At 40.5% G+C, this 14,785-nt stretch overlaps 1 protein-coding gene across 4 annotated transcripts in view; it reads right to left on the bottom strand.

The window, feature by feature from the left end:
- Positions 1 to 14,785, bottom strand: part of kdr (kinase insert domain receptor (a type III receptor tyrosine kinase)) — a 96,966-nt gene that overhangs the window by 55,365 nt on the left and 26,816 nt on the right. For all 4 annotated transcript variants that reach the window (XM_068035180.1, XM_068035211.1, XM_068035189.1 and 1 more), the window contains exons 8-12: positions 12,992 to 13,109; positions 12,112 to 12,287; positions 10,190 to 10,346; positions 6,114 to 6,252; positions 5,700 to 5,808 (exon numbers count right to left, since the gene is read on the bottom strand). In XM_068035180.1, the coding sequence (XP_067891281.1) occupies positions 5,700 to 5,808; positions 6,114 to 6,252; positions 10,190 to 10,346; positions 12,112 to 12,287; positions 12,992 to 13,109 (699 nt within the window). The remainder of the gene's footprint in view (positions 1 to 5,699; positions 5,809 to 6,113; positions 6,253 to 10,189; positions 10,347 to 12,111; positions 12,288 to 12,991; positions 13,110 to 14,785) is intronic.

The raw sequence follows: 14,785 nt of genomic DNA, 5'->3' as shown, positions 1-14,785 counted from the left end.
TTTGTATTCAATTCCACTCACAATAAACGATAACATTCTATTAGCTTTCCTAATTACTTGCTGTACCTGCATACTAACCTTTTGCAATTCATGCACTAGGACACCCAGATCCCTCTGCATCTCAGAGCTCTGCAATTTCTCACCATTTAGATAATACGCTTCTTTTTTATTCTTCCTGCCAAAGTGGACAATTTCACACATTCCCACATTATACTATTTTCCAGGTCTTTGCCCACTCACTTAACCTATTTATATCCCTTTGTAGCCCCCTTACGTACTCTTCACAAGTCACTTTCCTACCTATCTTCATGTCATCAGCAAATTTAGCAACCATACCTTTGGTCTCTTCATCTAAGTCATTTATATAAATTATAAAAAGTTGAGGCCCCAGCACATCCCTGTTACATCCTGCCAACCAGAAAATGACCCATTTATGGCTACTCTCCATTTCCTGTTAGCTAGCCAATCTTCTATCCATGCCAATATGTTACTCCCTACACCATGAGCTTTTATTTTCTGCAATAACCTTTGATGTGGCACTTTATCAAATGCCTTCTGGAAATCAAAGAACAATACATTCACCGGTTCCCCTTTATACACAGCGCATGTAACTCCCTCAAAGAACTTCAATAAATTGGTTAAACATGATTTCCATTTCACAAAACCATGTTGACTCTGCCTGATTACCTTGAATTTTTCTAAATGCCCTGCTATAACATCTTTAAGAATAGCTTCTAACTTTTCCATAGCATACAAGGCTACGGGCATAGTGCTGGAAAATGGGATTAGAATAGATAGGTGCCTGATGGCCAGCACAGACACGACAGGCCGAAGGGATATATAACTCTATGACTCTATTTTCCCTAAGACAGATGTTAAGCTAACTGGCCTGTAGTTTCCTGTTTTCTATCTCCCTCCCTTTTTGAATAAAGGAGTTACATTCGCTATTTTCCAATCTAACAGAACCTTCCCGAATCTAGGGAATTGTGGAAAATTAAAACTATCTCACTACCCACTTATTTTAACACCCTAGGATGAAGTCCATCAGCAACCGGGAACATGCCAGCCTGCAGCTCCAACATTTTGCTCAGTACCACTTCCCTGGTGATTGTAATTTTCTTCAGTTCCTCCCTGCCTTCCATTTCCTGATTTACAGCTATTTCTGGGATGTTACTTGTATCCTATAGTGAAGATTGATGCAAAATACCTGCCTCCCAGACTACAACTGGAAAAGTGATAGCCTTGTTTCAAACATGGGCAAAGGAGCTGAATACAAGAGGTGAGATAACAGTGACTGCCCCTGACATCAAGGCAGCATTTGACCGAGTAAGGCATCAAGGAGCCCTAGCAAAACTGGAGTCAATGGGAATCAGAGGAAAAGTCTCTGCTGGTTGGAGTCATCCTAGCGCAAAGGAAGATGGTTGTGGTTGTTGGTGGTCAATCATTTCAAGTCCAGGACATCACTGCAGGAATTCCTCAAGGTAGTGTCCTAGGCCCTACCATCATCAGCTGCTTCACCAATGACCTTCCAATCATAGGTCAGAAGTGGGGTTGTTCTGTGATGATTGCACAATGTTCAGCACCATTCGCGACTCCTCAGATACTGAAGCAGTCTGTGTAGAAATGCAGCAAGACCTGGACAATATCCAGGCTTGGACTGATAAGTGGCAAGAAACATTCATGCCACACAAGTGCCAGGCAATGACCATCTCCAACAAGAGAGAATCTAACCATCTCCCCATGACATTTAATGGCATTACGATTGCTGAATCCCCCACTATTAACATCCTGGGGGTTACTATTGACCAGAAACTGAACTGGAGTAGCCATGCAAATATCATAGCTACAAGAGCAGGTCAGAGGCTAGGAATCCTGCAGTGAGTAACTCACCTCCTGAATCCCAAAAACCTGTCCACCATCGACAAGCCAGAAGTCAGGAGTGTGAAGGAATACTCTCCACTTGCCTGGATGAGTGTAGCTCCAACAACTTTCAAGAAACTCAACACCATCCAGGACAAAGCGGCCCACTTGATTGGCAGACCATCCACATACTCCCTCCACCTCCGACAATGGCAGCAGTGTGTACCATCTACAAGATGCATTGCAGCAACGCACCAAGGCTCCTTTGACAGCACCGTCCAAACTCATGACCTCTACCACCTAGAACGACAAGGGCAGCAGATGCATGGGAACACCACCACCTGCAAGTTTCCCTCCAAGCCACACACCATCCTGACTTGGAACTATATCGCCGTTCCTTCCCTGTCGCTGGGTCAAAATCCTGGAACTCCCTTCCTAGCAGCACTGTGGGTGTACCTACCCCACACGGACTTCAGCGGTTCAATAAGGCAGCTCACCCCTACTTTTTCAAGGGTAATTAGGGTTGGACAATAAATGCTGGCCTAGCCAGTGATGCCCACATCCCACGAACGAATAAACAAAAATCAGTAGTTTAATGAGAATAGGATCGAGGGAACAGGAGGTGGGTTTCATGGACAAGATGAACTCAGAGAGGGCATGAGGGGAGATGGGAGAGATTCTAGAGAAAGATGTGACTTCAGGGCTAGGGCAGGGGGGAGCATTACAGGAAGTCTGGCCTGGTGAGCCAATGGAAGGGAGGGACATGACAGAGCCAGCTGGTTGGATGGTCTTGATCTTAGTGACAAAGAAGTCCTCGCACTTATTGTTGGAGGTGAGGGTAGAGGGGGCAAGGGAAAGAATTTAAGATGACAGATTCAGTCACTCATATTTGTTTATATTTTTATGACGTGCACAACATTAAAAGAAGCCAGGGGTTATCTTTACATTCCAAGATGATCCTAGAATAGTGAGCAGTTTTGGCAGACGAGAGACGAGATAGTGTTTTAAGTCAGCCAGCCAGATCTGGTGGTGGATGGCTAAACCAGTTGACTGCCATATCCTTTCAAGTGTGCGTCCCTTGGACTTAAGGCATTCGGGATGAGGACCATACCAGGGGGAGCGGCCAGGGTGAGAGACTGAACTTTTTATTGTGGACTAGGGCATCAAAGGTGGAGATGAGGGTACGGTTGAGCAAATCAGTAGCTGCAGAAATGTTGTGGTGAACAGAGGGCCAAACGCTAGATATTTGAGATTTTGAAAGTGCAGTTGTAAGTGATAAGGGATAGTTTTTTGCAGGAATGGATTTGGAAGGAGGTAGGGTTGGGGCGTGGAAGGAGGATGTGGATGGAGAGTGTTACAAGGAGGTGATCAGAGATGGCCTTATCTGTAATAAAAAGTGCTGGAAATACTCAACAGGTCAGGCAGCATCTGTGGAGAGAGAAGCAGAGTTAACATTTCAGGTCAGTGACCCTTCATCAGAACTGCCTTATCTGTAATTGATATGGTGGGACGAGCAAGACCATGTGAGATAACAACATTGAGGGGCTGGACGTGAATATGGGTTGAGGAGTTTGTATGCAGGGAGAGATTCAGGGAGGATAAGAGGGCAGTGAACTCAGAGGAGAGAGTGCATGATGAGTTGAGATGGAGATTAAAATCACTGAGGATGAGAAGCCGTTCAGCACAGGGGCTGCAGGAAGAAAGCAGTGAAGAGATCTCAATGATAAAATTTTTATCGTACTTGGAATGGAGATAGAGAACAATGATTTTAAATGAGAGGCAAGAGTGGTGGAACAAGTGGTTCAAAGGAGGAGAAAGTGCCAGAGGTGTAGGGGGGTCAGGCCAAGGTGTGATCTGATGATAAGCACCATACTGCCACCATGGCAGTCTTGATATATTTATTAATATATACTTCAGATATATTTTAATGTTCAAATATTAAACTAATTACCTTCTTAATTATCTGGATTCAGTCACTCGTATCATTTGTTTCTTTTTTTATGCAGTGCACAACATTAAGAGGCTTTAATTAGAAGAGAGTCTGCTTGGCCTGGTCAGTCTAGCCAAAGCCATTGGTCGGCTAAATATTACAAGCTGGAGGTTTAGTAAATATAGGAATCTGTCATTTAAGGGGTGAAAACAATATACTACACGTGGGGGTCTACAACGACTAAAAGGCATCCGCAGTTTGTCTTTTAATTAACATTCGATTAAGTTTTTTTTAAAAGATTAGCTATTTGAAAACTTTTTTCCCACTATTTGCACATAATTGTCACTGTTGCTCTGTAACATTTTATGAACACGAGGTTCACAAGGAGATTGGGCATTAAACTAAAGAAGACCAGGGAGCTGTGCTGCATAAACGGACCTGCACGCATATATTTTTCTGCTTAAACATCAATGATAATTCATTAAACAAAATTTTAGTAAACAAAACTGCCTTTTCAGCAAAGACTGGTTTCTGAAGCCTATTGAGGCCACATGAAATTGTTTTCTATGCAGGAAATAAAGAGCTTTCCAAAGAGTGCACAGACTGAATTTTGCCGCAAGAACTTATTTAAATAAAATTTAACTCAACTCCAGTAACACTATGAAAATAATTAATTCATTAGTCAGAATTTTTACAAGAACTGGTTAACACTCATGACTTAAAAGAAAGGCAGTGAGTCACAAATATTGTGCATGTGACCGTATTACAAAGCAAATCAAATTTGTATCTATCTGTTTTGAAGAAGTCAGTTTTTAACTTTCAATTTGGTTAAGAACATGATGGTAGGAGCAAAGAACATGACATATTACTGGGACAGTATGGGTTTCATGTTGTTAATCAAGCTCTCCCCGGGACCGTGAGTAATGCCTGGCTGTGCTATCCTAATAAGGATGCCAGACCAATTTGCTGTGGTCCTGCTACTAGCCTCATTAGACACATGCACTGCATTTGGATTGTGTTCCAAATTGGGTGTGATCCAATTTCTAGGCCACTATTTTCAATGTAGGTGGATGAGTAGATTATGATTATGGACTTCTGCTCACCCACAACCTACTCCTTTCTCCCAGACAACAACTGGAAAAGTGGCAGATTGCATTCAATTACTATTGCTTGTGCCCCTCCACCTAATAAGAGGGAGGTGAGATCAGTGGGCTGCAGATCTACTTTTAACAAATATATATATATTTCTTTGAAGAAGTTGAGAGATTTTTTTTAAAGAAGACAACAACTTCGAACAACTCCATTAGATTGAATGTATAAAATATGTTTATTTTTAAAATTAATAAAAACAGAATACATTCTTGGCATCAACCACCTTCCAAAATCTTTTAAGAACGGAATGGTGACCCTTATCTCATTCCAATCCCTTTGTTTAAAACTTTAAGGTAGATTTTAGGGATTAGTACTTCCGATGCGTAGCTTCAGGTCCAGAGATCAGTGCAACCACGTGATCTTCCATCTATTAATTGTAATGAGTAAATGTCATGTAGGTTGCTGGCCTACAATGATCAAAGCTCTCATGACAAGAGCACTAATTTGTGAAATCTGCCCTTTCATTACTTTGAATTAAGAAAATGAGCTTAAATAGATGAAAATGACACATTCACAATTTGTTCACAAGCTCAGAGTTGTCTGTTGTAAAGTTATGTGACAAAGAGCTTACTTACTATACGGCTTAATCATAAACAACAGCTTCTCCATGAGCTGGGGCAGCTGCAATATGTACCGTACAAATTAACTATTTGTAATTATTTAGTTCTCAAATCTCAAAGTTCAGGTCTGAGCAGACCTTTCAGTTTCTCCATGGGATTTTTAAAATGAGATTCTGCATTAAACATGCCATACTTACTGGTTACATGAAAGAAGATAACCCTTTCATCTTGTCCCACTTTGTTAATAGCCCGACATCTGTACATAGCGCAGACATTTGCTGCCTGAATCACAAGGGTACTGACCATCTAGTAAGAAACATCAGAAAAATGGCACCATATAAATAACAAATGCACAGAGATCTCAGATATCAGTATGTCTTCTGACCAAAGGATTACATACTAAAAGAAACACTTAGAAGCAATGAAATCAAAATATAAGACTCAAAGCAGTAGTTCAAACTCACTAATAATTAATTCTAGCTAAATGTTGGATTGCACTACTAAGCTTTTTAAGATGACTGAGTAAATATTGCTGTTTAACTTAATATATTTATTAACTTAGTTGTATATAGAATTGTGTGTTTAGCCATATTTGTTAATAGTTAATTCACCTTATGTTTCCCTTCAAGAAACATGGTTCGAGGCTCTGTACTTTCAATCTTGTTGCTGCCATTGTTGTCTGTAATGTTCTTCCAGTTTTCATTTTCATGCACATGCAACTTATAGGGGGTTCCCAATTCTCCCTGATAACTATTAGAAAGAAATTGATATCAGTGCACCTTCATCAAATCATTCCTCCAAATTAAAAAATGTGTGTGTTTCTAACAAATCATGATTATGTTCCCCTGCTACCTCAGTGAGCAAATGTACTGCCTGGTGTGAAGCTGGATTATGCAGATCAGCGAAGCCCTCATCTCTATCCTGTGTCTGTGCTTTTAGCAGATCTCAGATCAGCAAGCAATGCTAGTTTTATTGGCCTCAACACACCTGGGGAACAAATAGAGAAGATTATCCTCCTGATAGCTGTGTGAATGTCAGAAGTGGTCAGGATTAGGCTTGGATGTGATATGCCCTTGGCTCTAACAGTTCAATAGTTTGTTGGTACTCACTATCTGGCCTCAGATATGGAGTGTTACCAAATGAGTGAGGCACCAGAGAGCTGTTAGGGCTTGTGGAACTGTACTTCTACCAAACTGCAGAGGGGAGAAAATAAAATAAGTAAAACTTTTTTTTTATTTATTCATTCTTGGGAGAGGAGCATCACTGGCAAGGGCAACATTTCTTGCCCATCCTTAGTTGCCCTTGAGAAGGTGGTGGTGAGCAGCCTGCTTAAACTGCTGCAGTCCCAAGTGGTGTAGGTACACCCACAGTGCTGTTCCGGAGGGAGTTCCAGCATTTTGACCCAGTGACAGTGAAGGAACGGCGATATAGATCCAAATCAGATGGTGTATGACTTGGAGGGGAACTTGCAGGTGGTGGTGTTCCCATGCATCTGCTGCCCTTGTCCTTCTAGGTGATAGAGGTTGTGGGCTTGGAAGGAAATGTCAAAGGAGCCTTGGTGAGTTGCTGCAGTGCATGTTATAGATGGTACATACTGCTACCTCTGGGCACTGGAAGGAGTGAATGTTTAAGGTGGTGCTGATCAAGCAGGTTGCTTTATCTTGGATGGTGTCAAGCTTCTTGAGACTTGTTGGAACTGTACACACCCAGGCAAGTGGAGAGTATTCCATCATACTCCTGGCTTGTGCCTTGTAGATGGTGGAAAGGCTTTGGGGAGTCAAGAGGAGAGTTATTCGCCACAGAATTCCCAGCCTCTGAGCTGCTCTTGTGGACACAGTATTTATATGGCTGGTCCACTTAAGTTTCTGGTCAATGGTAACCCCCAGGATGTTGATGGTGGGGGATTCAGTGATGGTAATGCTGTTGAATGTCAGGGGAAGATGGTTAGGTTCTCTTTTGTTGGAAATGGTCATTGCCTAGCACTTGTGTGGCACAAATGTTACTTGCCACTTATCAGCCCAAGCCTGAATGATGTCCAGGTCTTGCTGCACACAGGCATGGGCTGCTTCAGTAGCTGAGGAGTTGTGAATGGTACTGAACACTGTACAATCATCACAGAACATGCCCACTTCTGGCCAAAGATGGTTGGAAATACGTCTGCCTTATGTTTTGCAAATTCTGAGTATTTTATGTAAGCAAACCAAATGCGGTTGAGATGAATGCCCTCCAACAACTATAAACATCTTCTTTTGTCTTAGGTATAACTCGACCCAGTGGAGAGTTTTCCCCTGATTCCCATTGACTTCAATTTTTCTAGGGCTCTATGATGCAAAACTCGGTCAAATGCAGACTTGATATCAAGGGCAATCACTCCAACCTCACCTCTGGAATTTAGCTCTTTCATCCATATTTGAACCAAGGCTGTAATGAGGTCAAGAGCCAAGTCGTCCTGGCAGAACCCAAACTGAGCATCTGTGAGCAGATTGTTACTGAGCAAGTGCCACTTGATTGCACTGTCGATGACCCCTTCCATCACTTTGCTGATGATTGAGAGTAGACTCATGGGGTGGTAAGTGGCCTGATTGGATTAGCCCTACTTTTTGTGGTAGGGCATACCTGGGCAATTTTCCACATCATCGGGTAGATGCCTGTGTTGTAACTGTATTTCGAAGAGCAGCAGGGGAGTTAGCCCTGGTGTCTTGGCCAATATTTATCCCTCAATCAACATCACAAAAAATAGATTATCTGGTCATTATCATATTGCTGTTTGTGTGAGTTTTCTGTGCGCAAACAGGCTGCCACATTTCCTGCATTACAACTGCATTACAGCATTGCAAAAGTACTTCAATGGCTGTAAAGCACTTTGAGATGTCCGGTGGTCATGAAAAGCTCTATATAAATGTAAGTCTTTCTTTTCTTTTTGTACCGGAACAGCTTGGCTAAGGCGCAGCTAATTCTGGTGCACAAGTCTTAAGAACATAAGTCTTCATCACTACAGCTGGATGTTGTCAAAGCCCTTAGCCTTTGCTGTATCCAGATTCTTCAGCCATTTCTTGATATCACATTGAGTGAATCAAATTGACTGAAGACTGGCATCCATGATGGTGGCGACCTCAGGAGGGGACCGAGATGGATCAATCACTCAGCACGTTGGGCTGAAGATGGTTGGAAATACTTCTACCTTGAAGTTTGCAAATTCTGAGTATTTTGTGTAATCAAACCAAATGAGAACAGAAGTACAAACCAAAAAATACAATTTAAATCTTTTTGTTTACCAAACTTGATGGATTTTTACACATACTTATCCAATTCTGCTTTATCATAGGATTTAATGTTATTTAATTTGGAGATGCTGTCCTAAAGAAAGTAAGCGCGTGGAAAAATGAGAACATTTTTAGTGTTGAACAAGTTATAAAAATGTATTTTTGCCACTGTAATTCGACAGGATTTGAAAATATCTCCCTTACACTGAACTAATCGGGACAGAATGTTGACTTGCAAGTTGACTTTAATATGACCTTGATGAAGGGCGCTATCTTCATGAAAAAGCAGCTGTAAACAATTGAAATAATGTTTGCCAAACAGACAATGCAGTAATGTAGTTTGATCTGGAATGCATTATTGGGTCACTTGCAAGTATCATTATTGCAATGAAAATGAAGTCCATCCCTTCTGGTCCTCCTGTTCTAAGTCAAAAAATAGGTTGCAAAACAATTTTTTTATAAAGACAATGGATCTTTAATATATATATGTTTTATATATGTATATATATATATAAACATAACAAATATAGAAAAAAATCTCAAAATATTATTCAAACTCCTTAAGTGATTTCCAATTAGGATATATAGAAGGAAATAACTATTTTTGGAAGCAAGGCTTTGATAAATGAAGTTTGTTGCCAGAGATAATTCAACTTCTGAGGAAGATAAGGAGACAGAGAAACCTCTGTAGTGCTCAATAAGATTCTTGCATCCGTGATTGGAAAGGGAAAACAATGGGGTTGGTGGAGGAAAGGGCTATTGGAGGTTAGTGGCCAAACAAACAACAGGAAAGCAGATTGCCCAGGATTGTCATGCAGGAAGTCTACCGGACCTTCTGCTGAGCCAAGATAAGAGAGGCCTCTTGGGTCTAGTGTGGGAGGCTGTCACTCATTCTGAACATCAATCAGTAAACTTCCTCTAGAATGAATGCATCTTTCACAGACACACTCATAGTCAGTTTTTATATGCATTCAATTGCTGCATAGCACAAGTTATTATTTTACAAGTTGGCATCCACTGAAGTACTGGGCATGCGTCTCTTGAAGTACCAAAGGGCTTGCAGCACCTGGCACTCAGTTCTCAATTCCTTTATTAGATTTTATTACATCATTAAATTTTCTGAACTTGTTCCTTATTTACTTTCCATTGGCACTTTTTATGATGTGTGTGTGTATATATATATATATATATATATATAATACATATAGTAACTTCATTTTAGAAACTATTTTTTGCTTCATAACGAACGTATGCAATGGTCGCAGAAGTTGATAAATTGAAAATGCATGATCTCCCAATCTGGTCTTGAGACGCAGAATACATCAAGAACCATGGCTTATGAGGAACATGTATTCAAATATATATGTGTTTAATCTTAATAATTGAATTTAATTATTACTGACAATATATTATTAATTACTTACTGGTAGAAGAAGTTACAGTTTTCTACCGGCTGCCATTCCCAGATAATCCTGTTGGGAGCAGGAATGCCATAGACAGTGCAGGTCAGAGTCTGTCTGCTTCCATAGTTATAAAAGTCACTGTGTGTAGCCACAGCTTTTTCATGAATCTTTGGGGGAACTGCAAAATATTAAAATCATATTTTCAGAAATCACTTGATTTTGTGAATAAATATTGAAAATGCTAGGTACAGTAGCCTATTGGATACATTACTGGATAAGCAACCCAAATGTTTTGAGTGCAAATAACACTATAGAATATTATGAAGCTAAATTTCATAAATGTTTTAATATTTGGGCTATATCTGGGCTAGTACCAGCAAAAATAACCATGAAAACTGCTGACTTGCTATAAAAACCCGACTGGTTCATTAATATGTTTCAGGGACAGGACACTGCCCACCCCTACCTGCTGAGTTCTACACATGACTCCAGTCCCACATTATGCTGTTGATTTTTAATTGCCCTCAGGACAACAGGGATGTGCAATAAATATTCCCTTTGTGGTGCTGTTCAAAGTCCAAGGACAAATTAAAAAGAGGACCTAAACATAGTTTAAATTGACCCATTTAGAGTCATAGAGTTATACAGCACAGAAACAGGCCCTTCAGCCCGTCGTGTCTGTGCAGGCCATCAAGCACCTATCTATTCTAATCCCATTTTCCAGCACTTGGCCCGTAGCCCTGTATGCTATGGCGTTTCAAGCGCACATCTAAATACTGCTTAAATGTTGTGAGGGTTCCTGCCTCTACCACCCCTTCAGGCAGTGCATTTCAGATTCCAACCACCCTCTGGGTGCAGACATTTTTCCTCAAATCCCCTCTAAATCTGCTGCCCTTTACCTTAAATCTATGCCCCCTGGTTATTGACCCCTCTGCTAAGGGAAAAAGTTTCTTCCTATCTATCCTATCAATACCCCTCATAATTTTGTATACCTCAATCAGGTCCCCCCTCAGCCTTCTCTGCTCTAAGGAAAACAACCCTAGCCCATCCAGTCTCTCTTCATAGCTGAAATGCTTCATCCCAGGCAACATCCTGGTGAATCTCCTCTGCACCCTCTCCTGTGCAATCACATCCTTCCTATAGTGTGAAACAGAGAAGAAAATGTTGTGGAAAATTTAATACACTGAGAGATCTTATTCAAAATAAAATAATGAGGTGAAATTCAACTTCAATGGGAGCACAAAATGGTCGGTAATGGATCAGCCACCTGTTATACACCTCGTCCTATTTTCTTTCTTCTGACTTCAATGGAAAGGCAAATGCAGCAGAGTGTATAAAGGGCAGATAATCTGCCACCACCCTTATGTGTTCCCGTCAAAGTTGAATTCCACTCCCAATATGTTTCAAATCTGGTGCTTTGTGGAATAAAAATATAGGCACATAAACATTTGGTCAAGCCATAAATCCAAGCCAATCTATCAGTTTTGCATCTAAGGAACTTAAATAAATACCCTTGTTAAGTTGTCTGCCACAAGAAGACATACCCACTCCCCTTCCTGCACGGCATGTGTGAATTTATGTACCAGAAAGAAATCATTGGTTGCAATCCATATTAAATTAGTATGGTGAAATCTCATGGGCAAGTGTCAGTGTAATGAGTTCCAATGATTTCATGAGCAGGGTGAGAAACATCTCAATATATCTTGTGCATATAAACCATCTTCAGCTCTAATTCATTCTGCAAACTGTGGAGATCCTAACCTCTTCCAGTGTTTCCTTCCTCCTATAACCTTTACGTTTTAAAAACTCAACTAACTTATACTTTCTGATTTACCTTATGTTTTTTCTACCTTGGTGCTGTCTACACTAATGGCCTTGGCCTTTTGCATGAGATTCTTCAGTTGAAAAAATTGCCTGTGATTAGAGAATTTTACATTTCTTACCATTTACTATGAGTCGGATTGTGTGACGCTGCTCTTCTTTTGTCATTGGATTCCTAAGTATAATTGTGTAATTCCCAGCATCTTTCTCAGTCACATCACTGATCATCAATGTATAGCCAACTTGCTTTATTCTGTAGTGCGCTTGGTCCTTACTAATTGGCTTTCCATTCTTGGTCCTATAAAAACAAACCATTAGAAACTGTTGTGAAGCAGCTTGGGATATTGTTATACTGTATTTATGTCAACAACAAGTATATATTGCTCCTTTTATGCATTAATAGAGAACCATTAAAAAATGCACAATAAGTTGTGTGCAGCATTATGGTAATAATTAACATTCCAGTGTGTTTGCTAATGACTATGGAATTGTTGATTAATTAAGACAAAATGCATTAGAAAAGGTAGTAAGCTTTTATTATTTGATTTTTGTAATAATGGTCATTTTAAGAATGTGTGTTTTACCATGAATTAATTTACCACGAATAACTAGCTAGTTGATTTATTTAAACTATCTACTCAAGAAAAAAATACACATTTATATTAGACTCAGAAATTACCGATCGAGTATCAGATTTTAAATCTCTGAAATTCTTACAAAAATTATTCTTGATTCTTTTGTGCATATTAATGGTGCACTGCACCAAAAATGTTCAAGTTTGGATACCAGCACTGTTCAATTTAATGCACTCTGGTTCAGCACTGTTAATCACTCAAAGACACCATTTAATGTATGTCAAAATCAATCATAAAATTGACAGTTATATGTAGTAGAATAAATGCGAATACTGTATATAACTGAAATCTATAATAAGGTATGTAGAAAATTGGTTCCTTAAAAGTAACTGTCTTTATTTCTTTGTATCATTTATTTCACAATTACCATTTCATAAGTGGCTGGGGATAGGCTGTAACCTTCACTGGAATTTTGACATTCCTTTCTTTCAGCACTGCCTCGACTATCGACCCAGCTTTGTGATCTATGAAGATGAAGGGTCTCTCTGAAAGCACATAATGAAAACAAAGTCAGATTCAAAAAGCTAGTGTTCTTATTGAAAACATGAGGTTTGGGAATCTTTGAGCACCAGAAGAACTGACACTGTTTGTGTAAGGCAGCATTCTTCATTATATTTGTATGAGCAAGTTGGGAAAACAAATGCTAACGTTCAGCAAAAGTGTGTGAAAATTAGGCTTCCAGCATTGTCAAAATGATGTGAAGAGTGCAAAGTCATCACTAAAAGGAACATGTATTTTGCCAGGAATGCCATTCTCCAAACAAGCTGTGCAAGCCTTCCTTGATGTCCAAAAAGCACATTTTTCAGCTGACATTAAAACAGCATTAGCCTGTTTTCTTTATTACCCTGTCTTCTTCAGTTGAGGGAAAATTGAGATCCAGATTAGGATGTTTTCTGCTTTCTCTGTTAATGTTGCCTCATCCCTTTCCTTTCTCCTAATGACACTCCTTGTTGGGGAACAGGTCTATGGACATCAGTCCCCTTAATATCTTTCACTCAAGTAGCCATTTGTGAGTCCATTTAGGGAATATCCATTGTTTTTTTGGGGGGTACATCATAGACAAATGTAATCCAGTCTAGTAATTTCACAATTTGCCAGGGTGGGATTTGAATTCATAATTACTGGGTTGCTACGCCAGCACTATAACCAATAGGCTACTTTTTTATTCATTCATGGGATGTGGCCATTGCTAGCAAGCCCAGCCTTTATTGCCCATCCCTAATTGCCCTTGAGAAGGTGGTGGTGAGCCACCTTCTCGTACCGCTGCAGTCCATGTGGGGTAGGTACACCCACAGTGCTGTTAGGAATTGAGTTCCAGGATTTTGACCCAGCGACAGTGAAGGAACGGCAATATAGTTCCAAGTCAGGATGGTGTCTGGCTTGGAGAGGAATTTGCAGGTCCCAGGTTCCCATGCTCCAACTGCCCTTGTTCTTTCTAAGTTGTAGAGATCATGGATTTGGAAGCTGCTGTTGAAGGAATCCTGGTGAATTGCTGCAGTGCATCTTGTGGATGCTACACACTGCTGTAACTGTGCACCAGTGGTGGAGAAAGTGAACATTTAAGATGTTGGATGGAGTGTAAATCAAGTGGGCTGCTTTATCCCGGATGGTATCGAGTTTCTTGAGTGTTGTTGGAGCTGCACTCATCCAGGCAAGTAGACAGCATTCCATTGCATTCCTGATGTGTGCCTTATAGATGGTGAAAAGTCTTTTGGGCAGCCAGAGATGAGTTACTTGCCAGAGAATTCCCATGCTGTTCTTGCAGCTTCAGTATTTATATGGCTGGTCCAGTTAAGTTTCTGGTCATTGATAACATCAAAGATGTTGTTGGTGGGGGATTCAGCATCGGTAATGCTGTAGAATGTCAGGGGGAAGTGGTTAGACTCTTTACTGTTGGAAATGGTGATTACCTGGCGCTAGTGTGGCACAAATGTTACTTGCCACTTATCAGCCTAAGCCTGAATGCTGTTCAGGTCTTGCTGCATATGGGCAAAGACAGCTTCATATCTGAAGAGTTGTGAATGGAACGGAACATTGTGCAATCATCAGCAAACATCCCCACTTCTAACCTTATGATGCAGGGAAGGTCATTGATGAAGGAACTGAAAATGGTTGGGCCTAGAAGACTGCCCTGAGGAACTCCTGCAGTAATGTACTGGGA

The sequence above is a fragment of the Heterodontus francisci genome, chromosome 1 (genome assembly GCF_036365525.1).
Source record: "Heterodontus francisci isolate sHetFra1 chromosome 1, sHetFra1.hap1, whole genome shotgun sequence".
NCBI classification, from domain to species: Eukaryota; Metazoa; Chordata; class Chondrichthyes; order Heterodontiformes; family Heterodontidae; genus Heterodontus; species Heterodontus francisci.
Note: the sequence above shows the minus strand (reverse complement) of the source record. Positions and strands in the feature narration are given on the sequence as shown.